The sequence below is a fragment of the Ranitomeya imitator genome, chromosome 3 (genome assembly GCF_032444005.1).
Source record: "Ranitomeya imitator isolate aRanImi1 chromosome 3, aRanImi1.pri, whole genome shotgun sequence".
Taxonomy (NCBI): Eukaryota; Metazoa; Chordata; class Amphibia; order Anura; family Dendrobatidae; genus Ranitomeya; species Ranitomeya imitator.
Window position 1 is genome coordinate 223,850,495 of NC_091284.1, and position 25,569 is coordinate 223,876,063.

Genomic DNA, 25,569 nt, shown 5'->3' on the forward strand with positions numbered 1-25,569 from the left:
CAGGGGAGGAGGAACGGTGCGACACCAACCGCGGGGGAGGGCCGTGCGGCGAGATGGAACGCGAAGAGGACTCAGACCGACGTTCCTGTCTGGACCTTTTGTGGCTAATCAAGGAGGGCTCAGGCGGCGGTTCCTGCGACCCGCTGGCCACTGCAGGGGTCTGCAGGGGTAACCGATCCAGCGCGGACACCAGGGTTTGAGACACCCGTGTTAAATCGGCCACCGATTGTGACAGAGAAGCGGCCCAGCCTGGGATGGGGGGATCACTCTCGGGCGGAACAGCCGGGGGATCCTGGGCGGTGGGAACAATCGGGTTGCTGCAGGACTGACACAGCGGGGAGGACTGACCTGAGGGAAGTTTGCTGTTACAGGACGAACATGCAAAGTACGTGACTAAGGTAGTAGATGAAGAAGAAGTAGGGGGGCGAGAGCGGCCCCCTTTAGAGGAAGACATTTTGAGGGACCCTGAAGATGCCAGTTGGTTAGGGGACAGAGGGCAGAGGGGGGTGTCAGACTGCAGTGCAGCTACTCACGGACCCGGTCCTGGAAGATGTCCCACTTGTCCTTGGTGGAGAAATCCCCTGGTGCTGAGCTCACAGAAGATGCGGGCGAAGGAGCGTGGCGCGCTGCGTGAGGCACTCGGAAGTGACAGATCCGAAGACCGGAAGTAGGCCCCGGCCGAAGCCGGGGCCTAAATTAGGAACCGGCGGCCGGGAAACGAGCCGCGGCGCCGGTATAGAGCGCCGGAACTATGCGCCGCGACGGGAGGCTGGCGGCACAGGCGCCGCAGCCTGCTAGGCTGCGCCGCTGAAGGGCGCCGCAGATCCACCTCCTGCGGCGCCGGAGCAGTGCGCCGCGACGGGAGGCTGGCGGCACAGGCGCCGCAGCCTGCTAGGCTGCGCCGCTGAAGGGCGCCGCAGATCCACCTCCTGCGGCGCCGGAGCAATGCACTGCAGCGATAAGCAGCGCGATAGACTGCGGGGCTGCTGCGCTGAGGACTGTGCCCAGAGAAAAACCGCCGCGCTGATAGTGCGCCGCGGAAAGGAGCGAACAGCAGCCAAAAGCTGCCAAGAAAGAAGTGAGAGCGCTGCGGCCAGAAAAGGGCCCCGCACTGGAGCAGAAGGCCCTTGCAGAATGGGGAAAATGCTGGAACTCCAGGAACCGATAAAAAATCGACCGCGCCGCAAGGATACAGGCGATGACCGGGTAAGAGAGGGTCACCGTCTGGGAGCCCTTAACAAGAATCCCCCCCCTAACAAGGATCTGGGATGGGATAGGGGAAATACTCACCTAAAAAACATCCCACGCCGTACTAACCTTAAAAGAGGGTGAGACATCCAGGGCTGATGGACGTCCTCGTCTCCTCCAACCGACAGGCTCTGGTGGGCGAGTGGGTGGGGGACGGAGCCAGGACCGGACTTCTGAGCACGCTGGTGTGCCAGGATCTTGGTCCTGGTGAGGGATCTATGAGGATACGGGGTGGCAGTACACACCGTACTCATAGTCCGCTTGTGGGAATACAGGTGTGACTGTTCACCCTGTATCCCTCCGAGGAAAACTGAAAGAAAACGACGCACATTGAGGTAGATAAGGGTCTAATGAAAGACCCGTGTCCACCTCCTACTGACACTAAGCTAAACTGAAGAGTATAATGCCAGTCGGTGGGGTGTACACTGCAGAGGAGGAGCTAACTTTTTTATTTGCATAGTGTCAGCCTCCTAGTGGCAGCAGCATACACCCCATGGTTCCTGTGTCCCCCAATGAGAGGCGATAAAGAAAATGGAGCGGCAGGGTGCATGCTCAACTGCTGTTCCATTCTAAGGGTCCTTTAAGGCGGCGGCCGGAAGCTGTGAAATGACCATCGAATGGTTACATGCAAGCCAAATGGCCGTAATTGAATTGTCATCATACACATGGAACAACATGTTCTCGGCAGCACATACTTTTTGTATAGGATGATGTGCTAGCGAGAATGAAGATGTTTAAGCATTCTTGAATACAAAGTATCTCTGCCCTGATTCCAATGCAGTATCACTTACTCGGCTGCATGCTTGCGTCTTGCTCATTTGTTGGGCGATTATTAGCCTGTGTAGACAGACTGATAATCAGGAAAGGAGAGTTCTTAATATCCTTTTGACGTGTCTGCCTATTTTTCTTCATGTGAATGCTATGAGCAGCTGTGCATTTTGCCTTTAATTTGCCCTTTTTAATCTCTGCCTTTGATAAGACTTTATACGGTAACGCGAAAACAGTACACGGATTCCTAATTTTCCGTGTTCCCTGAAGTTCTAAGTGCTAAGCTCATAACCTTAGCAGAATAGATTCCAGTATGTAAAGGGCTTTATTTGGTTAAGAAATCCTATTTTCAAATACCTTTTTATTTAATGCAAAGTTAACAGATTGAAATCTCCTGGCAATGACCTACGCTATTCTATCATCAGTCCAAAGCGGGCTAAGCCTTTACTAATGTTTAGATTTTCTTGGCTACATGAAAGGTGATGTCGTCGTTATTTATATCAGGAGGCAGCATGGATTTCTTGCCCGGACATTTGTTTAAAAAGTTGATTATTGCTAGACATAATTTCCCCCAATAAAATGATGATGAATGTTAGAAGTCAACTTAGATGTTTGTTGACAAAAAAAACACTATTACAGATCGTTCAGTGCGCGCCTGAAGCCGGGGCGGCCTCTGTAAACGGGATATTAAACACCTGCCGACTGGCAAGCACGTGGCCAGTTGGTGACCGTGTAATACTGTGCTGTGGGCAATGTACACAGACCCTTACGGTAGACCTCAGTTCCTATTCGTGAAGCACAATCGGTAATAGATCATTCTTTGTCAACAGATTGCAACTGTTCTCGGCAGCACATCCTATTTACACAGGACATGTGCTGTCAAGAACGATGATTTTTAAGCCTCCTTAGAAATCATTTTTCTTAGCGAACTAGCCTTTTGCTCATTTGTTGGCTGATTGGCAACCAGTTTAATTTTTAAGGATATCAGGAAACGAGTGATTCTAAGAATGGTCAGTCATGATAATTAGTCAGTGTAAATCCAGCTGGAGATTGACACCTTTAAAGGGAATCTGTCACATTTTTTCTACCCCATCTCAGAGCAGTATAATGTAGGGGCAGAGACCCTGATTCCAGCAGTTTGTCACTTACTGGGCGGCTTTTGCTGCAGTCTTGATAAAAATCAATGTTTTATCTGCTGCAGATATTCTAGTTCCCTGAATGCTGAGCCCTACATAACTATGCCTACACCATCGATTGGCAGCTTTCTCTTTGTACACTGTGCATAGGCAGAAAGCTGCCAATCAGTGGTGGGGTTATACAGAGCTCACGAACATGTAACATGACAACAAGTTTACCAGTCCGCTAGTGATAGAATCAATGTTTTATCAGCAGGAGATTATCAAAACTACAGCAAACAGCCCAGTAAGTGACACATCGCTGTAGTCATGGCTTCCATCCTTAGGCTGTGTGCACACGATGCAGATTTGGTGCAGAAAAATCTGCTGCAGTTCTGCACTAAATCTGCATCGTGTGCACATACCCTTATACTGTGCTGCTCTCAGATTAAGTGGCAAAACCTGGTGACAAATTCCCTTTAATTGAGTTTTGCATTATTATCTGATACTTTTACTTGTCTGATTTTTAGGTTTCATTCACACTCGTTACACTGACAAAGTAACAAATACTTTCAAGCAGGGACACATTGTTCTAAGGGCTATGTATCACACAAGTGGAGAAACAGAGGGAAAGATGGTCAGACACTGGGTCACAGGGACACCAACACACTTTAGGCAGAAATGGACATAGCTTTGTGGCTTCCTACCTGCTGATCCAAAAAATCAAGATGCCTCTGTAACTGAAGATCTAACATTTCATCCTGTGGGGAAGGGGAAGCAGCGGCAGGAGACAAACACAGGGTTAAAAAGGCAAAGCAGAGCAAAAGCTGGGCGCCTCCAACCCCACATTTACTGAATAATAAAGTGCTATTAGGCAATGCCTGGAGGAACAGAAAACTGGCAAGCTAAAAAGTGCAAAAAGCGCTAAAGCAGGGAAGGGAGGATCATCTGCCATGCAGCGTGTATGGCAATCCACACCACACCAGCAGGATACATAGCACACGGGACAGTGCATGCAACGTGTACGGAGCCTGAACACTGAACATCACACACCGGGCACAACCATTTATGAAATCCTTTTTTCCCCCCATACAAATGGGTGGGCTCCTTTATTAGAATACAGAATTTGAGGACGATACACATTACCAATCCCACATCCATTTCTAAGATACCCGGTATAACAATGCTCGGACTGACAAGGAATAGCCATCTGGATACTAGAATCTTGATTATGCCAAGGAACTCAGGGAAACTGTAACCCCCAAAAAAGATGGCTTTGGAGCCAATCAACATATTTGCCGAATGTGTATTTACCCAATGTGACACACACACTGGGGAACCAGTAGAGAAAATGAGCTGTGCATTATTCTACTTATGTAAGAAAAGAATATTTCACAGGCTAGTCTCACTTATTTGTTAAAGGAGTTTTTGATATTATATAATGATTCTGTATAATGAATATTTGGTTAACTCCTTACCAGTCTGCGTAATGATAATGAATGGGAATTTGTTGACTACCAGGGAGCGAGCTCTGGCCTAGTCCTGGTTACAAGGCTGTTGGGTTGTTGCAATGTATCATGCTATAGATAGCATATCTCCCAGGCCCATTGATGCCTACTGCTCCCATCCACCTTTTCATGGCTCCTATTTTATAATATCTATATATTCACTTCAAATTCCCCCACCACTGTCACCACCCATGAATAACTTCCTTCACGTCTGCGTCTTAAGACACTGGTGTGGATACAATTGCTCTGCTCTTTTTATGTGTCTGTATTGCTTGCACCTTACATCCTTCAGTTCCATGTGGAAGTGAAGCAAAAGCTTTTAGAAAGTCTAAGTAGACTCCATTCTTCCACCCACAGGCAGGACTCAACATGAACCATGAAGTATTTTCATGCACAATTACAATTTATCGGTTATCAACATGAAGAGTACCTATCCTACATGAAAATAACGGATTTCGGGTAACTCCAGTCTTGATGGAACCGTGACAAGATAACGACAGCACAACATGAGGTCACCGTGATAAACCATATGACTAAATGAGGTGTTCAGCTTTAGCCCAGACAACATGGAAAATAGGTGTTATTACAGGACACGTGTGTGACTGAACTCCTGGCACCTATCCCGGAAGGGCAGGATATTGTAATCGGGCTAGCCTACTCCACCCATGCAGGGCTACATCGGACTGCAAATTACACTTCACCTTTGGAGTAACTCGTAAGTTTGGCCAATTAATTCTGAGCTATTTTGGAAATATAGATATGTGTCATTGACTGTGCCTACAAGTTTCTACACCCACATTTAAAATGATGTCCAAAAGCAGTATATTCTTAAGCAATACGTGAGGCACAAGATGGATTGTTTTTCAGACGTAGAGAAGCTATACTGAAATAATGTCATACTGCTTGAGTTAGGAGTCCAGTACCAAACATTTGGGAGCTGTGGGACCCATTATACTATATGGGGGAGCTGTTGTGTGTAGGGACTATCTGGTTCATCATACCGTGGGTGGGCACTGTGGTGGCATCATACCATGGGTGGGCAATGTGGTGGCATCATATTGAGCTGGGGATTGTGTGAAACTTCATACCGTGTGTGTGTGTGGGGGACGTGGAGAACATCATCCTGTTTGAGGAGCTATCAGGTTCAACATACTGTGTGGGGGACGGTGCGACCAACATTATGTACTTGAGGGCTGAGGGGGATCATACGGTACGAGTAGCTGTGCATGGTAATACTTTGTGCTGGAGATGTGGGGTCCATCTTACTGTGTGGTGGGTTGTTTGGGTCATCATACTGTGTGTGGCGGTTGCGGGGACCATCATACTGCAAGTGAGGCGTTGGGGGGCCGTGCGTTATCATACTGTAGGTGAGTGAGGATAATGGGGACATCATATTGTGTGGGGGGAGCTGCTGATCAAGGTACAAGAGATCAATAACATCAGCAGTAACATTTCTAAACTTTCTAAAGAGCAGTAAATGATATAGTGTTGATTCGCTGAGGTAAAAGTACATGTTACAAATAGCCCTACTGTAACATATATTAGCAGTAGCACCTAGTCAACATACTTCATTATTCTCAATATTAAGTTATAAAACCAAAACTAATATAAAATAATAATAAGTTAATATTAATATTGAGCAGAATTAATTTCTGCCTGTTGGTTCGGCCCTCCATAACATTCACAGTTTCCCATGTGGCCCCCTGAGAGAATTAATTGTCTAACACTAGGCTGTAATTTGGGGATCTCATGTACGGACCGCACAGGTGATTGGATTTTATATGTGCACAATGTATTATACATACCCTATCTATCAGTCTAAAGTCAGAAATTATGAAAATATTCAGGCACAAAAGACCGCTATCCAAAAAAATTATAAAAGCACAATAAACAGTTTCTTTTTAATTCTGTAGTAATATATGGACGAAGTAGCAAAAAAAATAAAAAGAGAAGAACCCAAATCTGAGATGGTGTTGGCACAGAGACACATCACAAGGACAGGGCAAATACAAAGGAAATGTTTGGAGAAGACAAGGTGTCCTATCCCACCACAGTGCACACTCGTGTCCAATGAGCTGAATGGTCTCTGCTTACGTTCTTCCATGAAGGCTTACCATTTTGTCATGAAGAGGAGGAGATGATGGGTAGCTGTACGAGTACACTCCAGCTGGCATCGGCCGACGATCACCCAAATAGTCATACTGAGGAGAGAAACAGAGAACTTTAGTGAATAAACCATCCTGAAAATGTTATTCTATAGAAAAAGTAATGTTTGCTACAACTTTTTCCCACTATCTAAAGCCACAGGCAGCTAGCTGGCACTGCCTTCTTTATTTTTCGGGATTTCAGGAGAACATATCCAATATGTGCCCATAACAGAGGCTGAGTAGGCCGATTTGCACAACTGGCATATAAATCTATTGGTGTACAGACAGACACACGGACTAAGCGTATCCGTTTGACATGTATTCACCCAATATACAGTACTGTGCAAAAGTGCAAAGTGAGTGAACAGAAGAGGAATGGAAATCAAATCAATATTTGCCATGGTGTGTGATCTGTGACATGAAGCTGTCTTCCACGACCTCACCTTTGCAGCAGAGTTTGTCTGTTCCTCACCCAGTTGCATGCTTCCTACAAAGCAGTTTATGTTTCAATTACAGGAGTTATCCGAGACTTTGCTTATTTTTCAATATGGGGCTAAGAACTTATAGGTAGTTGTTAACTACCTGCCTGTTCTGCCCGCCATCGATCTCTGCCAGCTCAGAGCAGTCACGGACCGCATCTGCTGGCGATTCTGCTGCCTAAATGAGGCGAACGTGAGCTCTGTTGGCACCATTATAGTCTATGAACCGAATCCCATTTTGTGAGGGGTTCGGACATTAGCCCCGATGCGACCACTAAACAGGTGCCTGAACGCAGTGTGAAAGCACCCTTATTTGTATGGAGCCTCCTGACTCTTCCCAGACAGGTGATGTCGAGGGAGAGACTGACTTCAGACTACCAGTCCTTTTGTTTTCAGCCAGATAAGCCACCAGAGCAGTCTCTCATAAAAGACATAAGAGCGCTCCTGTGTCTGAGAGAGTCAAGAGATCGCTGCTGGCCGAATGATCAGCTGAACCATTGCTTGCACCACAGCTATCTATTAGGTTCTAAACAGAGGCTCCTACTCCCAGCTTAGGGTACGTGATAAGTTACCCTGAGCCTAAGGGTACCGTCACACAGTGGCACTTTTGTCGCTACGACGGTATGATTCGTGACGTTCCAGCGATATCCATACAATATCGCTGTGTCTGACACGCAGCAGCGATCAGGGATCCTGCTGAGAATCATACGTCGTAGCAGATCGTTTGGAACTTTCTTTCGTCGCTGGATCTCCCACTGTCATCGCTGGATCAGTGTGTGTGACACCGATCTAGCGATGCGTTCGCTTGTAACCAGGGCAAACATCGGGTTACTAAGCGCAGGACCGCGCTTATTAACCCGATGTTTACCCTGGTTACCAGTGTAAATGTAAAAAAAAAAAAAAAAAACAGTACATACTTACATTCCGGTGTCCGTCAGGTCCCTTGCTGTCTGTTCCCGCACTGACTGACTGCCGGCCGTAAAGTGAAAGCAGAGCACAGCGGTGACGTCACCGCTGTGCTCTGCTTTCACTTTACGGCCGGCAGTCAGTGAGTGCGGGAAGCAGACGGCAAGGGACAGACACCGGAATGTAAGTATGTACTGTTTGTTTTTTTTTACGCTGGTAACCAGGGTAAACATCGGGTTACTAAGCGCGGTCCTGCGCTTAGTAACCCGATGTTTACCCTGGTTACCCGGGGACCTCGGCATCGTTGGTCGCTGGAGAGCTGTCTGTGTGACAGCTCTCCAGCGACCACACTACGACTTACCAACGATCACGGCCAGGTCGTATCGCTGGTCATGATCGTAGGTAAATCGTATAGTGTGACGGTACCCTTAGTATCTGCCACTTATTGGGATCAAAATGGTGTGACGGTGATAATACTCTTTCTCACCACAAACCATCTCTCATCAATAGACTCAAAAAAATATTTAGAAAAATAAGAATCTAAACATTTTTTAACACATCCAATTGTGACACTTCTTTTTATTCCAAGATCTATTGATTAAAGTGTACTTTTTTGTGGGACAACCCCTTTAAATAGCAAAGACTTGCTGACAGATTCCCCTTAATGTCTATAGATTTAAAATGGGATGTCATAAAATCTCCCATAGGTGTAATGTATTGGTGTCCCAATACTTTTGCCCATATAGTGTAAGTTGAGTCCTTCAGAGCTGCATTTATAGTTCTGCGGGCTTCTGAGTTGTTATATCCCAACTTTAACAGCTATACCAAAATACACATATAACATAGAAGTAGATTTGTAAAGAGTCACAATATTAACTCCCAAGCACAATGTCATGCCCATAGTAACCAGTAGCTCATGTCACATTAACACACTTACTTTAGGAGAGCTAATTGAACGCCTCATGGTGTATGCAGTCGGTTCTGCATAGTTTTCATCCCGTGACATGCTTTCAAACCGGGCACTGGGGGACCGCACAGGAGAGTAGACCCTTGGACGAGTACTGTAAGCCCCCTGACTAGGGGACCGTGGAACCGAACGTGAGCGGGGCTGCAGGGAAAGGCGTCTGAGAGATCCACACGCAGCATCTACCTCCTGATAATACAAAGCTGGGCGAGGGCCCCATAGCTCTGCTGGGCGTCCATAAACACCAGGCTCCTTCCAGTCCCGAGGCTGATAAGGTACTCCATTGCGAAGGACCTGATGTTTTTCCTCCAAAGCCCATTGTGGGAAGGCTGACATAGAGCAAATGCTGTCTGGCCGAGATCCTGCAGGGGTGTAATATTGATAGCCTTCGGGATACTGGGACCCGTACTGTGGATAGTAATCAGGCATGTGGTGTGATCCTGGAAAGTATCTGCTGGGGCTGTGATAAAATAAAGCGTGTTACCACAGACCATCAATTCATACGGTATTATGATGCTCTATTAGGGCTCATGTACATAAACAGAGATACTGTACAATACAGTATATAGAGAGAGTACAGGAATCATGATATTGCTGGCTCTGATTAGTACTGGTGCAAAATGTATTACCCTGACATAAGAACACAGCACATCTTCTCTAATGTGCCCATATTATTTAGTCTAGTTTTTAGCACACTGTGTTGCTGCAGACCTACCTTTGCATGTCTTCTGTAGGAGCTGCTGCCCTACGCAAGTTGACCCACTGCTGTAGTTGTGACATTGAGTTTTTTCTCTGTGCCATTTTCTCGGGGTGGGTGCGTGGCATGTTCATCCTTCGTTGCCCATTACCCTCTGGAAAAGCAGTACTGGCTGGACGGCCCGGAGAAGGAACAAACCCCCAACCATTGGGTTGTGGAGGACGTTCTCCTTCTGGAAAATGTCTGGGAGGCTCCAAGTCAGGAAGCCTTTCAGAAGGAGTCCCCGTCCCGTTTACTTTCGTTAGAGGCTCCTTTCTGCACTCAGACCTCCTTTCTAGCTTTTCAGAACCTCTGCCGTCTCCTTCGCCACGGCTTCTGGTTTCTGGATCACGGTCCCTCACAGGAGGAATGTTTTCACTGTCTTGCCTCTCCAATCTACAAAACATGCATAGAAATAATTGCGTTCAAGGTTACAAATAGCATTTCTTTTAGCTGCTTTTAGAATCTATTTGCACAGAACGCAAATTTAACCAGACAATAATGTGGGGCTCATAGAGCTGCTCCATATTGAATGCTACTGGAACAGGCACTCATTCCTCAGGAATATACTGGTATTTGTTTGTTCACATAACTTGTAACTTTACTGCCGTTCACAAATATGTGTAAATTAAACATTGGGATATATTATTACAAAAATCACACTATTAGAACATACAAACACTTCCATAGCATAATCGTACACATAAAGTCAGAAAGATATTACATGGCGAGAAGACGGTGTAACATATACATCAAGATTTCAGAGCTAAGCTGTAGGAGCCAGAGGGTCATGTGTGCCAGGTGTGGGTTTAAGGGGCCCTTTGGCACCATGTGCAGAAGTTAAAATTATGGAGGCAAAAAAACTTATTTTGCATGGAGACTGGCACAAGGCAGATTGGGACACCGAGGAGCATATTCATAAAGGGACATCATCTATCGATAAATCCCATATGTATGTATGTATCCATTACAGTCATGGCCGAAAGTGTTCGCACCCTTGAAATTTTTCCAGAAAATGAAGTATTTCTCCCTAAAATTATTGCAATTACACATGTTTTGTGATACACATCTTTGTGTGTACTGGAACAACACAAAAAAAACAGGAACAAAAGGCAAACTGAATATTGTTTCAAACAAAACCCCAAAAATGGGCCAGACAAATTTGTTGGCATCCTCAACTTAATATTTGGTTGCACACCCTTTGGAATAAAAAAACTACAATCAATGACTTCCTATAATTATAAACAAGCTCCTTACACGTCTAAACTGGAGTTTGGACGACTCTTCTTTTGCATACTGCTCCGGGTCCCTCATATTTGCAGGGTGCCTTCTCCCAACAGAAATTTTAAGATCTCTCCACAGATGTTCAATGGGATTGAGATCCGGACTCATTATTGGCCACTTCAGAACTCTCCAGCACTTTACTTCCATCCATTTTTTGGTACTTCTTGAAGTATGTTCGGGGTCATTGTACTGCTGGAAGACCCATGACCCAAGACGCAAACCCAGCTTTCTGACACTGGGCACTACATTGCAACCCAAAATCTTTTGGTAATCTTCATATTTTATGATGCCTTTCACAGAGTCAGGGTACCCAGTGCCACAGGCAGCAAAACAACCCCAAAACATCTTTGAACCTGCACCATATTTGACTGTAGGTACTGTGTTCTTTTCTTTGTAGGCCTCGTTCCATTTTCGGTAAACAGTAGAATTATGTGCTTTAACAAAAATCTCTATCTTGGTCTCATCTGTCCATAAAACGCTTTACCAGAAGGATTTTGGCTTACTGAAGTACATTTTGGCAAACTGCAGTCTAGCTTTTTTATGTCTCTGAGTCAGCAGTGGGATCCTCCTGGGTCTCCTGAAATAGCAATTCATTTCATTCACATGTCGACGGATAGTTTGCGTTCACACTGATGCACCATGAGCCTGCAGGATGGCTTGAATCTCTTCTTGGAACTTAATTTTGGCTGCTTATCCACCATCCGGACTATCCTGAGTTGCGTAACCTTTCATTAATTTTTCTCCTCCGCCAACAGAGATTAGCTACAGAGCCACGGGTTGTAAATTCCTTGATTATGTTGCGCACTGTGGAAAAAGTAACATCAAGATCTCTGGAGATGGACTTGTAACCTTGAGATTGTTGATATTTTTCAACAATTTTGTTTCTCAAGTCCTCAGACAGTTCTCCTCTCCTCCATGCTTAGTGTGGCATACACAGACATAAAAATGCAAAGATTGAGTCAACTTCTCTCCTTTTTATCTGGTTTGAGGTGCGATTTTCATATTGATCCATACCTGCTACTTGCCACAGGTGAGTGTGAACGAGCATCACATGCTTGAAACTACTGTAAGTCGTTTACCCACAATTTTGGAATAGTGTCAACAATTTGTCTGGCCAATTTTGAAGGTTTTGTGTGAATATATGTCCAATTTGCCATCTTTCTCTGTTTTTTTTTCTGTGCTGTTCCAATACATGTATAATTGTAATAATTTTCTGGGAGAAATACTTCATTTTCTGGAACAATTTCAAGGGTGCCATCACTTTCGGCTACGACTGTATATCTCCATCCTTCTATACATCCCAGATTTATCCATCTATGCATACCACATTCATCTATCTATCTATGATAAAATTACAAAGCATCAGAAAAACCTAATAGTGTGGTTTCAATTCTCTAGGTTTTAATCCCAATCCAGCATAAATCAAAGTACAAAGAGAGGCAGCACTCCAATCTAACTCAGTGAACAAAATGGACTTTATTCACCCATGTAAGTTATGACTTTTCAGTCCAGTGTGTACAGGTCTTTCTGAGTTCAGCTTTATGCAAGGTGGAGGATGTCCTCATTTTTTTTTTTAATTACACAATTTTAACCATTTGTCTGTTCTGCTACCAAAGCTCAATAAATACAAAAAGGATGAAAACTCACAGACGTTTATTAAGGAACAAATATTATAATGCTCTTGTGATTCATTGTACCTGCAGAGTTGATAAAGATGTCCTAATGTATGCAATTAATTTACTGACCTAGGGGTGGGAGGGTTCTGTACTTGTGATGCGTCTCCCATTGCTCGTATCCAAGCCTCCTGTTCTTCTTTGCTTTCTGCACTAAAGTAGTAAGTGCGAATGCCAGCGTGTTCCGCCTGTCGAGACATTTGGGCTTCATTATGGAGAAAATCTTCCCCAACCCAGCACACAGTCACCTGTGGGAAAAGATACAAAAGCAAATATGAAAGGAGAAAATAATGAATAGACATGAATAGTTACACATGCAAAGACAGGAACCAGTAAGAATCCCAAGACCTGAGAAGCCATGTATTTATTAGACTGCCACACAAACTTGCATTTATGTCTTGTGTCTTCTAGTTTGTGCCATTCTCTGTCTATATAATATTTCATTATTGTACCATTATATCATATATTATTGAACAATACACAAAAGCTTTGTCCAGTCTAATTACGTTTAGACACTGAAAAATGAAAAGTTTTGCAACATTCTATTAAGCTTTGTGTTTCACTCTCACCATTTTCAAGATCTAAGCTTGTTGTCAATGAATGGTAGCATTCTTGTGTACAACTAGAGCATGAAAACTCATACAAGCCTAATACCCATCACAGCCTATAAATGCAGCAGGGGCCAGCCCTCCGCCAGATCTTCGGTGCTTTCATACAGTGAAGTACTGTCACAAACTGCAGTTATGAAAGCTATATTAGGCCAGGATTGTTTTTTAGTCTGCAAATGTACACAATAATGTTTCCACTCACTGAAAAGAATGAGGAATTGAAAGGTGAAGTTTATTACAAAGACGCATAAGAGTGCATTATATCATGATTAAGCCTTATCGTCATCAGGGTGATTTTTCCACATAGCGTTATTGGGAAAAACGCCAATGCAGTTTTTGAGTTTTTAAAGCCAAAGACAAAAAAAGTGACTCCATCAAGAAGCGTTAAGTGTATGTTCACACTACTTAGTTAGCTCAAAAGAAATGGTGGAAAAAAGTCTAACAAAATTATTAAAAGCATGGTCCTTTTAATTGGTATGGAAGAAGGTTTTGCTCTTCAGGCTTTTGAATGTCTTTTCAACCCTTAAAGAAGGTATTTTCAAGTTCTGTCTTGAGCAGCACACAGCTTTTTAGTGTCTTTCACTTTCTGGTATCTAGCAGGGTGTGCTTTCCTCTTCTCATGACAACTCTGTTGAATAATAACACTAAGGTATCAGTAGAACTTTAAAGCTCAGCACAAGTTCTGCTGTAATACATTCAGCCATTAGGATTTGTTCTGAGTTTACACTATTATCCCTTTATTTACACGCAGAAATAACAAGGCATCAAGACAGGGAAAGGTGAAGGGCTGGTGATTTATAACTGCATCTCTTCAGAAGCTGGGGAAGGGAAGGTGATGAGCAGGTACCGCTGTATAGAAATCAATGGACTGGAGAGAGCTGAATGGGAGGTTAAGACCCTGGAAAGTAATTACAGCACACTCTTGATCCATGGAAACAAGCTGTACACTAGAAAAGATAAAAGCTCTCATTGCAAGAAAATGACAGTGGATAGACAAAGCAAGTAAATTGCAAACATGCTTATATTCATGGTGTCTTACTATTTAAAGGAAGAACTTGAGAATACCCCCATTACGGCTTTCGACAACAACAAACATTTAAAAGAAGTGTCATGTGATTATTCTTCCATTTTCTGCTAAAAAGATTATCAATACTTTTCAACTGAATTTAATGGCCATTTTGATTTTTTTTGTCACCGTTTGTGCTTCATTATTTAAAGAGTAACTGTTGTTTTCATTTTATTTCAAATATCTTTCTCTGCCAGGACTTATCATTCAGTCTGAATATTCTCAATTCTGAGGTCAAATCTGTATTTAGTGGAGCCTGGCTTTCACATTACAGACATACATACAATTTTGTTTCTGACCAAATACTTATTTTCCACCATAATATGCAAATAAAATGTTAAATAAACAGACAATGTGATTTTCTGGTTTTTTTTTTCTCAGTTTGTCTCCCATAGTTGAGGTCTACCTATGATGTAAATTACAGACGCCTCTCATCTTTTTAAGTGGTGGAACTTGCACTATTGCTGACTGACTAAATACTTTTTTGCCCCACTGTAGGAGATGGCAGTTACTACTAGAGGAGTTATGGCTCTGGCCAGGTACGGACTGGGGCTGAAATTCAGCCCTAGCATTTGAAATAACAGGCCCATGTTGTCCCCGCCCCCATGAACCAGATGGAATATATTACTAATATTACACTATATGGAGGTAAGGAAGATTTTCTACATATTATTTCTAACGATACCAGTGGCCTGCTGGGGTAAGTGACTGAGTCAGCAACTTTGTGCTCTGTCACAACTCTAAGGCTGGGTTCACATTGCGTCCTGTCAGTCCGTTAGAAGGACTATGTTACACCGCTGCATAAACACAGTGTAACGTAGTCCGTTAAGGCCGCCATTGACTGCAATGTCGGACGCATCGCTAGCGCATGCCCACAATGGGCGTGCGCTAAGGATGTGCCGTCATTGAGTGACGGACCCTGAGATGCGGGCTGCAGCTTTCCGGGTCCGTCACTGCTAGCGCAGATAGAGCTAGCAGATGCTCTATCTGCGCTAACGCGATGTAAACGTCGGCACTTGCATTAACAGCAGCCCGTTAGCGTATGTGCTGAACGGGCTGCTGCTAACGCAGTGTGAACCCGGCCTTAACAGTATGGGTATCTTGAGAACACAGACTCCGTTAACAACGTAGCAGACAAGGCAGCCCATGACCAGAGAGGCCCTTCTGGCATTTGCCAGAATTGCCAGATGGCCAGTCCGGCCCTGGCTTTCTGCCCTTGTCCTCCTTCTCCCCTCTGCCTTATATAGGAGAGGGCAGTTACTACTGAAAAGATTTTGACAAGTGCTGAGTAATGTAAAAATGTGGCTTCACTGAATACAGATTTTACCTGTGAATTCAGAGTTTTTGGAGAATGACTGAGCAGTCCTGGTGGAGTGAGAAGCAGATTTCTAAAAGAAGATATATTTTCATGTGAACTATTGATTTGTGAAATAAAAATTAAAATGACGACTACTCTTTAAAATAAAACAAAATGTCTGGAAAACACCAGTAAGGAGACAGCCAAAAAATGGTAAAAAATAAAAACTGCAAAACAAATTTGTTGAAAAACTGCCCAGAAAACAAGAGAAGAATGTTAAAAAAGGAACAATTCTAAAAAACAGTCCTCTACTTGAAAAAAGGTCTTTTTTGACCGCTAGAAATAGACGCTTAAAAAAACTGCATTAAAAATATTGGTGTTTTCCCCAAAAAATGCTGTATGTGTGAAACCATCCTAGGATGGGCCAACCACTTCAAAGAAGACTTTAGATGATACTAAAACACTTCATTTTTATTCTGTATCACAGTCACCAAATACTTATTAATGTTGTAAGATACTGAAAGATGGATCCCCATGCATGAATTCCCAGTGCAGAGTAAATAGGTTTCTGAATTCACCAGCCATCCTCAAGCAAATGGCACAGCTTAGACGCCAACTGGCTGCATGCATGAGTCTGTATGTGAAACCAGTGTGTATGGAACATGCAGGCTTGGCCTATGCCAAGCAGGGAGTGGTAATGTGAGCATGCAGCAGGTACAGCAGGACTTACTACCTAGCACAGCGACTCTGCAGGGGGCAGGCTCTTGGCAGGGGTACGTTCCATGGAATCCTCTCACCAGCACAGGAGGGAAGACAGAACAGGTGAGAGAGGCAGCATACACTGGGGGCTTGCATCACTCAAAGCAGAAACCCCCAAATGTGGCTCAAATGAACTGAACGACTTATATGACTTGTCGGAACATAAAATAAAAAAAAAAATGAATATCTTAGGAATAAAATATACTAAAGACAGCTTCATGTTTAAAGATTTCCAAATCAGCAAATACCCTCAGAGATAAGTACAATTATGGATGTGATTTCATTCTTCTTAGGTTTCAAGTAATAAATCTCCAGGAAATCTAAGAATAATTATTTGATATATTACTTTTTATATTAGAATTGGTTATTTTTGCCCATTTTAAACATGTCACTGTCATCAGTAAGTATTTGCCCTAAGAAAGAGCAATCCTTCAACAGAGTCATAAGTATTGGATGATATTGGTTCTAAATCAATTGGGTCACCATATTTATCAGGAAACAATCTTGAAGAATGGTAGCCATGTGGACATTTTCTAACTATGCAGAAAAATACACATCACATTACTCTCCTGCCATCCTACTGACCTTAAAGGTGTGCTTCCGACTGATATTATCCGATGGTTGGACTGGGGCAATGCGAAAACTCAGCAGGGGAATGCTTCCTAAAATCCCCTCTTCTTTTTCATCTGAATTTAAGAAAACAGTGAGAATCTTGAAAGAAAGAGGCAAAGAGGGGAGAAATGAAAAGATGACGGTGATGCGTGAGAAAGACAGAGAAGTGGTTTGGAGAGGGGACGTATAACACGAAAATGTGGTCGCAGGGCAAAAGGCGTTAAATAACCCATAACAGGGAAACAAAAAAACACCTGCTGCAAAACAATACGCAGGAGAAAGGGAGACACCTACTAGGGTGACGGCGGGAGGAGGACATGTCGGGATTATGCACCTGAGGTAACTCTTTCTCTGCCAGGCTATTTTCCAAAAGCAATGCTGTTTTCATGGACTATTATAGTAAATATGTTCCCCACGGAGATAATCCTAGTACATGCATGCCTGCCAGTGATAATAATGTGTGGGAGGCTTTTCACATGCACACATAACACAATAGGGCACTGATAAATTATTCACACTCCACCTGTTCCCTGCCTAAGCACAGGTGAATTGGGACCTGGCAACAGATGGGAGCAGAGGTCCTCAATCCATCTGTTCTGGCAGGAAGGCGTCGTAGAAAAAAAAAAATAACAACCTGGCACTGGGATTTCGACATTTGCTGTGTACCTTTGTAATAGAAGAGGCAACGATCCACAAGGACAAACCAGCGCTTGTTCCACTGCTTCACTCCAGAACTGGCCTGCAGACAACACGGACAAGCAAAGAGAAAGAAAAGAGAAAAATATTATACAAATGAGTATTTAAAGGATAACAAAATCTGGTCAGAGAGCCATTCATTACAAAAATAAAATTTAAGTTTTAGAAACGTAGGAACCTGTGAAATAAAACAAATCCCCACTATGGAAAATTGTTGGGGCTCATTTTGAATTACTTACTGCATCAATGCGGCGTGGCATGGAGGTGATCAGTCTGTGGCACTGCTGAGGTGTTATGGAAGCCTAGGTTGCTTTGATAACAGCCTGAGTCATCTGCATTGTTGAGTCTGGTGTTTCTCATCTTCCGCTTGACAATACCCCATAGATTCTTTATGGGTTTAAGGTCAGGTGAGTTTGCTACCAATCAAGCACAGTGATACTGTTGAATTTAAACCAGGGATTGGTACTTTTGGCAGTGTGGGCAGGTGCCAAGTCCTGCTGGAGAATTAAATTTCTATCTCCAAAAAGCTTGTCGGCAGAGGGAAGCATGAAGTGCTCTAAAATTTCCTGGTAGACGGCTCTGTTGACTTTGGTCTTGATAAAACACAGTGGACCTACACCAGCAGATGACATGGCTCCCCAAACCATTACTGATTGTGGAAACTTCACACTAGACCTCAAGCAGCTTGGATTGTGGCCTCTCCACTCTTCCTCCAGACTCTGGAACCTTGATTTCCAAATAAAATGCAAAATGTACTTTCATCTGAAAACAGCACCTTGGACCACTGAGCAACAGTCCAGTTCTTTTTCTCCTTGGCCCAGGTAAGACGCTTCTGGCGTTGTCTATTGGTCATGAGTGGGTTAACATAAGGAATAGGACACTTGTAGCCCATGTCCTGGATATGTCTGTGTGTGGTGGCTCTTGAAGCAATGATGCCAGCAGCAGTGCACTCCTTGTGAATCTGCCCAAAGTTTTTGAATGGCCTTTTCTTAACAATCCTTTCAAAGCTGTGGTTATCCCGGTTGCTTGTGCACCTTTTCTACCACACTTTTTCCTTCCACTCAACTTTCCATTAATATGCTTGGATACAGCACTCTGAAGAGCCAGCTTCTTTAGCAATGACCTTTAGTGGCTTAAGGTACCTTCACACATAACGATATTGTTAACGATATCGTTGCTTTTTGTGACGTAGCAACGATATCGTTAATAAAATCGTTATGTGTGACAGCGACCAACGATCAGGCCCCTGCTGGGAGATCGTTGGTCGCTGAAGAAAGTCCAGAACTTTATTTCGTCGCTGGATCTCCCGTGGACATCGCTGAATCGGCGTGTGTGACACCGATCCAGCGATGTCTTCACTGGTAACCAGGGTAAACATCGGGTAACTAAGCGCAGGGCCGCGCTTAGTAACCCGATGTTTACCCTGGTTACCATCCTAAAAGTAAAAAAAACAAACACTAGATACTTACCTACCGCTGTCTGTCCCCGGCGCTGTGCTCTGCACTCCTCCTGTACTGGCTGTGAGCGTCGGTCAGCCGGAAAGCAGAGCGGTGACGTCACCGCTCTGCTTTCCGGCCGCTGTGCTCACACAGACAGTACAGGAGGAGTGCAGAGCACAGCGCTGGAGGACAGACAGCGGTAGGTAAGTATGTACTGTTTGTTTTTTTTACTTTTAGGAAGGTAACCAGGGTAAACATCGGGTTACTAAGCGCGGCCCTGCGCTTAGTTACCCGATGTTTACCCTGGTTACCGGCATCGTTGGTCGCTGGAGAGCGGTCTGTGTGACAGCTCTCCAGCGACCAAACAGCGACGCTGCAGCGATCCGGATCGTTGTCGGTATCGCTGCAGCGTCGCTTAATGTGAAGGGGCCTTTACCCTCCTTGTGGAGTGGGTCAATGACTGCCTTCTCCACATCTGTCAAGTCAACAGTCTTCCCCATGATTGTGGAGCCTACTGAAACAGACTAAGGGACCTTTTTAAATGTTTAGGAAGCCTTTGAGATAATGACTTTTGGGTGAAATAGATCACTCTGTTTGTAATTACTCTATATAATATAGGAGTTTCACTTTTCGTATTGAAGAACTGAAGTAAATTAACTTTTTGATGATATTCTAATTTTGTGACAAGCACCTGTAAGAACGCATAAGCGTTTTTATTGCATTACTGCTGTAGAAATGTAGCAAATACACTTGTGATTTGTATATGAATCTATCAATGAAGCTTTATCAAAGCTAAGAAACATGAAACATCCAAAACAAATCAATTTTATTGAAAACTTGATATACTAAAAACAGACAAAAACTGCAAAAGAAAAACGCATATAAAAATAACACGCACACAAAAATGCAATGAAAAAAAAACCCACAAAAAATATGGATGAAAATTTGAAATATCAAAGATGCACAAAATTGTGAGAACATAGCAAAAACGGAAGGTTTCTCAATAATTGACTATATTTTGTATTGTTGCCCACACAATGTACCCACCTGTTTATATAGCCAGCCTATCTTCGTGACCTCAGCATTTGGATTCCTCTTCATGGAATTAGAGCGTTTCCCAAAGGCGATTCCTTTCTTGGAAGGTCGAGACTTGATAAAACAAGAAATACCGTGTCATGATCTTCTTAGTGATCACCACAATATGACACAGAAAAACAAATCACCTGCACTACTCTACCCCATACGATAAGTTTATGAAGTTCGGCATACATAATGTCCTAGTGCTGGGAAATATACAGTGCAAGTTGCACAACAGCATTACAATGAAAATGGATTTTTGTTAGCTAATTATTTCTGTTCTAACATTACGCTCTCTATTACACTTATCTCAATATTTAAAGGCTCTTGCAGCCATCAGGGTCGTAATGATGTTCTAATGAAAGGGACATGTGCATGACACCTGTCGAATGTGCACGCATGTTTTAATGAAAGGGACATGTGCATGACACCTGTCGAATGTGCACGCATCTCAGCAGGGTTGTGTAGACATGATGTGGTAAAGTGAGAGTGAGAGGTACGGGAGAAACTCTTTGAAAAAGGACCTGCCAGGTTTTGCTCTTCTTCTATTCCCACTGATCCCCCGTGTATATCGTTTTTTGGTGTGTTTTTAAAAAATTACGCTATACGCTTCTTGGGATATGGCCTTTTTATCCAGGGCTCATTTTTATGGTTGTTACAAGAAAGTGTTGCAGGATTCTCTGGCTGTTTTAGGCTCCTCTCCCAAACTACTCTGTGATTCACGACCCCATTGTAAAGGCCATCAAAATTAATAAGGGGAGCAAAAAGGAATAAAATGGAGGCAAAAAATGGTCACTTTGGACTGTAATGACAGGAACTCTTTAAGCTTACAAAAAGTCACTTTATTATTTGATTCAATGGAAGTTATATAAATCTGTTTCAGGCAGCTCCCTCTAGTGGTGGCTGCAGGCAGTCAGGATTTTTTCATTGTCATCTATAGATATGTCAAAGTCACATTGATGTTTTGAAGGAGAAAATGTGAACACAGCACTCCAGTCCCAATGCGTAAATCTTAAAACTTTTCTGTTATCAGTAAAAGTGAGTACTGAACCAACTATAGAAGCAATTGTTATTGTGAGATTGCAAATTCGTACCAAATACATTCATTGTACTGGCCTTTGCCAGGAAGCATGGTTAGCTACAAATATATGGTCTTGCTCTATCGTGGAAAACCCAAAACATAAAATGGAAACTAAGAGATAAGGCCAAAAAAGCCATGGCTTTAGATACCATTGTTTTCCGACACATAAGAAACACTTAGGTAAGGTTTAGTATCAATATGTTCTTAAAACAGAACATACAGTGAAATGTGATCAAAAGCGTTTATTATTTAGTTGTTGGAAAAAGTTTTAACTGGCACAAATTTGGGTTTCACGAAGTTTGCAGCTCCAGTGTTTTTCGATCTTTTAGTTGGATGTTTCTATGGTTATTACAGTAAAGTACAATTATAAGCATTTCAAAAGTTTTATACTATTGAATTATTTGTGGCTTGGCCACAGGTTCTCAATGGGATTGAGATCTGGGGAGTTTCCTGACAATTGACCCAATATTTCAAAGCTTAGTTCATCGAGCCACTTAGTTATTCCTTCTGCCTCCACATGTTATTCCACATGTTCTCCATCATGCTGCAAAAAACATTGGTCATCTCTAAATTGCTCATGCATTGTTGGTAGAATTTGCTCTTGGATGATAGTTAGATCCATTCTTTATTTACAGCAGTGTTCTGAGACAAAATTGTGAGTACGCGAACTTCCTTTGAATGAAAAGCAACGGCACACACTCATGGTAGCGCTCACCTTTTCTTCTCCACACAATCATTCTGTCAGTTGTCCCAAATAATCTTAAGGCGGCTTCAGAATCCCTGTACGTCCTACAGAATGTGTCACTGTGCGTGCAGATGTACTGACACTTGTCTGCTGCCATTCTGAGGCAACTTCTGCACTGGTGTTGTAACTATTCTGTAGCTGGGGTCCTGGGTTCAAATTCAATCAAGGACAACATCTGCAAGGAGTTTGTATGTTCTCCCCTGGTTTTCTCCTACACTCTAAAGACATACTACCAGGGTACCGTATATACTTGAGTATAAGCCGAGATTTTCAGCCCATTTTTTTAGGCTAAAAGTGCCCCTCTCGGCTTATACTCGAGTCATTGTCCCAGGGGGTCGGCGAGGGAGGGGGAGAGGCAGGAGTGGCGGCTGTCGTATCATACTCACCTGCTCCCGGCATGATTTCTGCTTCTCCGATGGTCTCCGGCGTGCGCAGCTCTTCCTGTGTTCAGCGGTCACGTGGTACCGCTCATTAAAGTAACGAATATGGACGCGACTCCACTCCCATAGGCGTGGAGCGCATATTCATTACTTAAATGAATGGTACCATGTGAAGCAGGGACCGCCTCAGGAGAGGGTGAGTATGACGGGGAGGGTGAGCCATGCGATATTCACCTGTCCCCATTCCACCGCCAGGCTCTGTCTTCTGCGTCCTCCGGCTGTGACGTTCAGGTGAGAGGGCACGATGACGTGTTTAGTGCGCACCCTCTGCCTGAACAGTCACTGCAGAGACCCGGAAGACACAGCGGCGTGCGGCGGTGAAATGGGGACAGGTGAATATCGCAAGTTCCGGGGGCCTGAGCCAGTGGCGACTCCAGCACCTGACCCCCATAGCGCACCGCTGTCCCCGCCTGCTCAGGACCCCGGCACCCGGCTCCCAGCGACAAGAGGTGAGTATGTCATTTTTTTTTTTTTAATCGCAGCAGCAGCATATGGGTCATAATATTCTATGGAGCATCTTATGGGGTCATCAACCTTTATGGAGTAGCATAAGGGGCATATTATTCTATGAAGCATCTTATAGGCCCATCAACCTTTATGGAGCAGCATATGGGGCATAATATGCTATGGAGCATCTTATGGGGCCATCAACCTTTGTGCAGCATTATATGGGGCATAATATTCTATGGAGCCATCATTAACCTTTTATGCAGCATTATCTGGGGCATATTTTCATATGGAGCATCTCATGGGGCCCATCAAACTTTATGAAGCATTATATGGGGCGTACTTTGTATGGAGCATCCTATGGGGCCCATTATGAACTGTATGGATCATTATATGGGGCTCCTGATTCAATATGGATATTCAAAAACACTTAACCTACTGATGTCTCAATTAATTTTACTTTTATTGGTATCTATTTTTATTTTTGAAATTTACCAGTAGCTGCTGTATTTCCCACCCTAGGATTTTACTTGAGTCAATAAGTTTTCCCAGTTTTTTGTGGCAAAATTAGGGGTCTCGGCTTATACTCGGGTCAGCTTATACTCGAGTATACGGTATTCAGTTTTTTATTTTAAAGCATTCAAAAATTTTAGTTTTCTGAAAATAATAATCTCACCCTTATGGTGGGACCATCTTGAATGGTGTCAGAAACCATGCTGAATGAGGAATTTTCGTTGGAAAGGTTGGTAGTTCGCTTTCCTCCTGCCTCTGAGCTCATCTCAGATCTGCAGGGAAACAGAGTTCAAGGATTACAACCTGACATCAGTCATACAGTGTCCTGCATTAGCAGATTACATACTCACCCCAGGCGCCCAGTTTTCTTTGGGATCAGTCCAGTCACTGGGTGCAGGAGGGTGCGGAGGTGCGCATTGTGGCTATAGGAATAAAGAAAGTCAATGAATAAACATAAAAAATAAGCTTAAGGACATGAGAGTGGCATCAAGTCACAGAATTCTACATAACAGGTAATCACACACATATAACATTGCAGAAGGACATCTCTGTACCCCCGTACATTATACACACAAAGCCCCTTGCACTTCTTTTTAATGTTCTGTAGGGCCTTAAAATCAGTTACTGTGCAGACTTAATTTTAGCTAGGTTTCATTTGTTTATAAATAGTACATTAGCTATAAATTAACGGGAATGTCTTATGGAATTACCTATTGCTTATCAAGTTTTTATGTTAAAAAACTAAAACAAAGAAAGAAAAACACATTTATGTGCCATATCACAATCTACATTAAAAAATCAATACAGAAATTTTGAAAATTTCACATGGTCCTCTAAGCTCAATATTAGGCTTACAATTCCTATACAATAATACTTTTCAGCAGTCTCATTATCATCACAGACATGATTACAATGACAGTTAACACAGCTGATATCACAGGATACAATTCTCCCGACTTTTTCCCCTCACTGACTTTTTCCCAGATCTGAGTATGCCTAGAAAGGTGGAGACTAAAAGGATTTAGTGACAAAGGTTATCATGAAGGAACGTTATTAAAAAAAGCTCGCTTCACAATCTTTCAGTGCAAATTGGCTGCTGATCACCCAATAAAAGAGGAAAGCGCTCACTCATCACTCAAAAAGTCATTGTTCTCAGTAAACATGAGTTTACATAGTTCTGTGTAAACAGGACTCACACTGCTGAGAACAATGGGAGATCTACATATTACATGGATATCAGTGCACATTGTTTACTGCGGTCTGCCTGTGTAAACAGGCTAATACGCGACCACTGATCTGATACATACCAATCATCTGTCAATTATTGCTGCCAGTCAGTCCGTGTAACCATCATTTAACGAAGGTTACAGTTAGTCACTTTTCTTTTTTGTCTTCTGGCATTTGTTGCCGTTTTTGGGGACAAATTCTTCAAAATGGTGCATGATTTTTGTGCAAAGTAAAAATCGTTTTTATTTTTGTCTGTAACTAGTTCAAGACTGTGCCATTCACCCCAGTTCCTGACCCCGTAAATTTTCAGGTTTTTTCGGACATGCAATTCACAGAGCTGTAAAATGTTTGTTTTTCCCATTTTTTAAATTTGCTTTAATGACCACACAGGACAACTAAAATACACTTAAAAACATTAATATATTGGACTCCAGATTTTTTACCGGGGGTATATTGATCTTTAGAAAGGCTCTTTATAGTCCCGGACAGCCCCATTTACTTTTAAAAAATAAACCCTTTGGTTCTATATAATGGTGATGTGTTTAATATCTGTTCATACAACCGTCTGCACACTACAATTATGTTATATACTACGTAGGCTGTCCTATATACTACCATACATATTCTAGAATACCCGATGCGTTAGAATCGGGCCACCATCTGGTTGTAATAATAATGATGATTGGCAGACCAAAATTAGATGATACAAATCAGAGCAATAAGAAAAAAATTGA

At 43.1% G+C, this 25,569-nt stretch overlaps 1 protein-coding gene across 10 annotated transcripts in view; it reads right to left on the reverse strand.

Moving 5' to 3' along the window:
* The window catches only part of PLEKHA6 (pleckstrin homology domain containing A6), a 234,861-nt gene that overhangs the window by 26,409 nt on the left and 182,883 nt on the right, over positions 1 to 25,569 (reverse strand). For 6 of the 10 annotated variants that reach the window (XM_069756182.1, XM_069756183.1, XM_069756185.1 and 3 more), the window contains 10 exons: positions 23,959 to 24,030; positions 23,772 to 23,880; positions 20,353 to 20,454; positions 17,837 to 17,909; positions 17,144 to 17,244; positions 12,901 to 13,076; positions 9,851 to 10,267; positions 9,109 to 9,595; positions 6,754 to 6,840; positions 3,839 to 3,892 (listed from right to left, as the gene is read on the reverse strand). In XM_069756182.1, the coding sequence (XP_069612283.1) occupies positions 3,839 to 3,892; positions 6,754 to 6,840; positions 9,109 to 9,595; positions 9,851 to 10,267; positions 12,901 to 13,076; positions 17,144 to 17,244; positions 17,837 to 17,909; positions 20,353 to 20,454; positions 23,772 to 23,873 (1,599 nt within the window). In that variant the 5' untranslated portion in view covers positions 23,874 to 23,880; positions 23,959 to 24,030. The remainder of the gene's footprint in view (positions 1 to 3,838; positions 3,893 to 6,753; positions 6,841 to 9,108; positions 9,596 to 9,850; positions 10,268 to 12,900; positions 13,077 to 17,143; positions 17,245 to 17,836; positions 17,910 to 20,352; positions 20,455 to 23,771; positions 23,881 to 23,958; positions 24,031 to 25,569) is intronic. The other 4 variants (XM_069756188.1, XM_069756190.1, XM_069756186.1 and 1 more) reach the window with 2 other exon arrangements.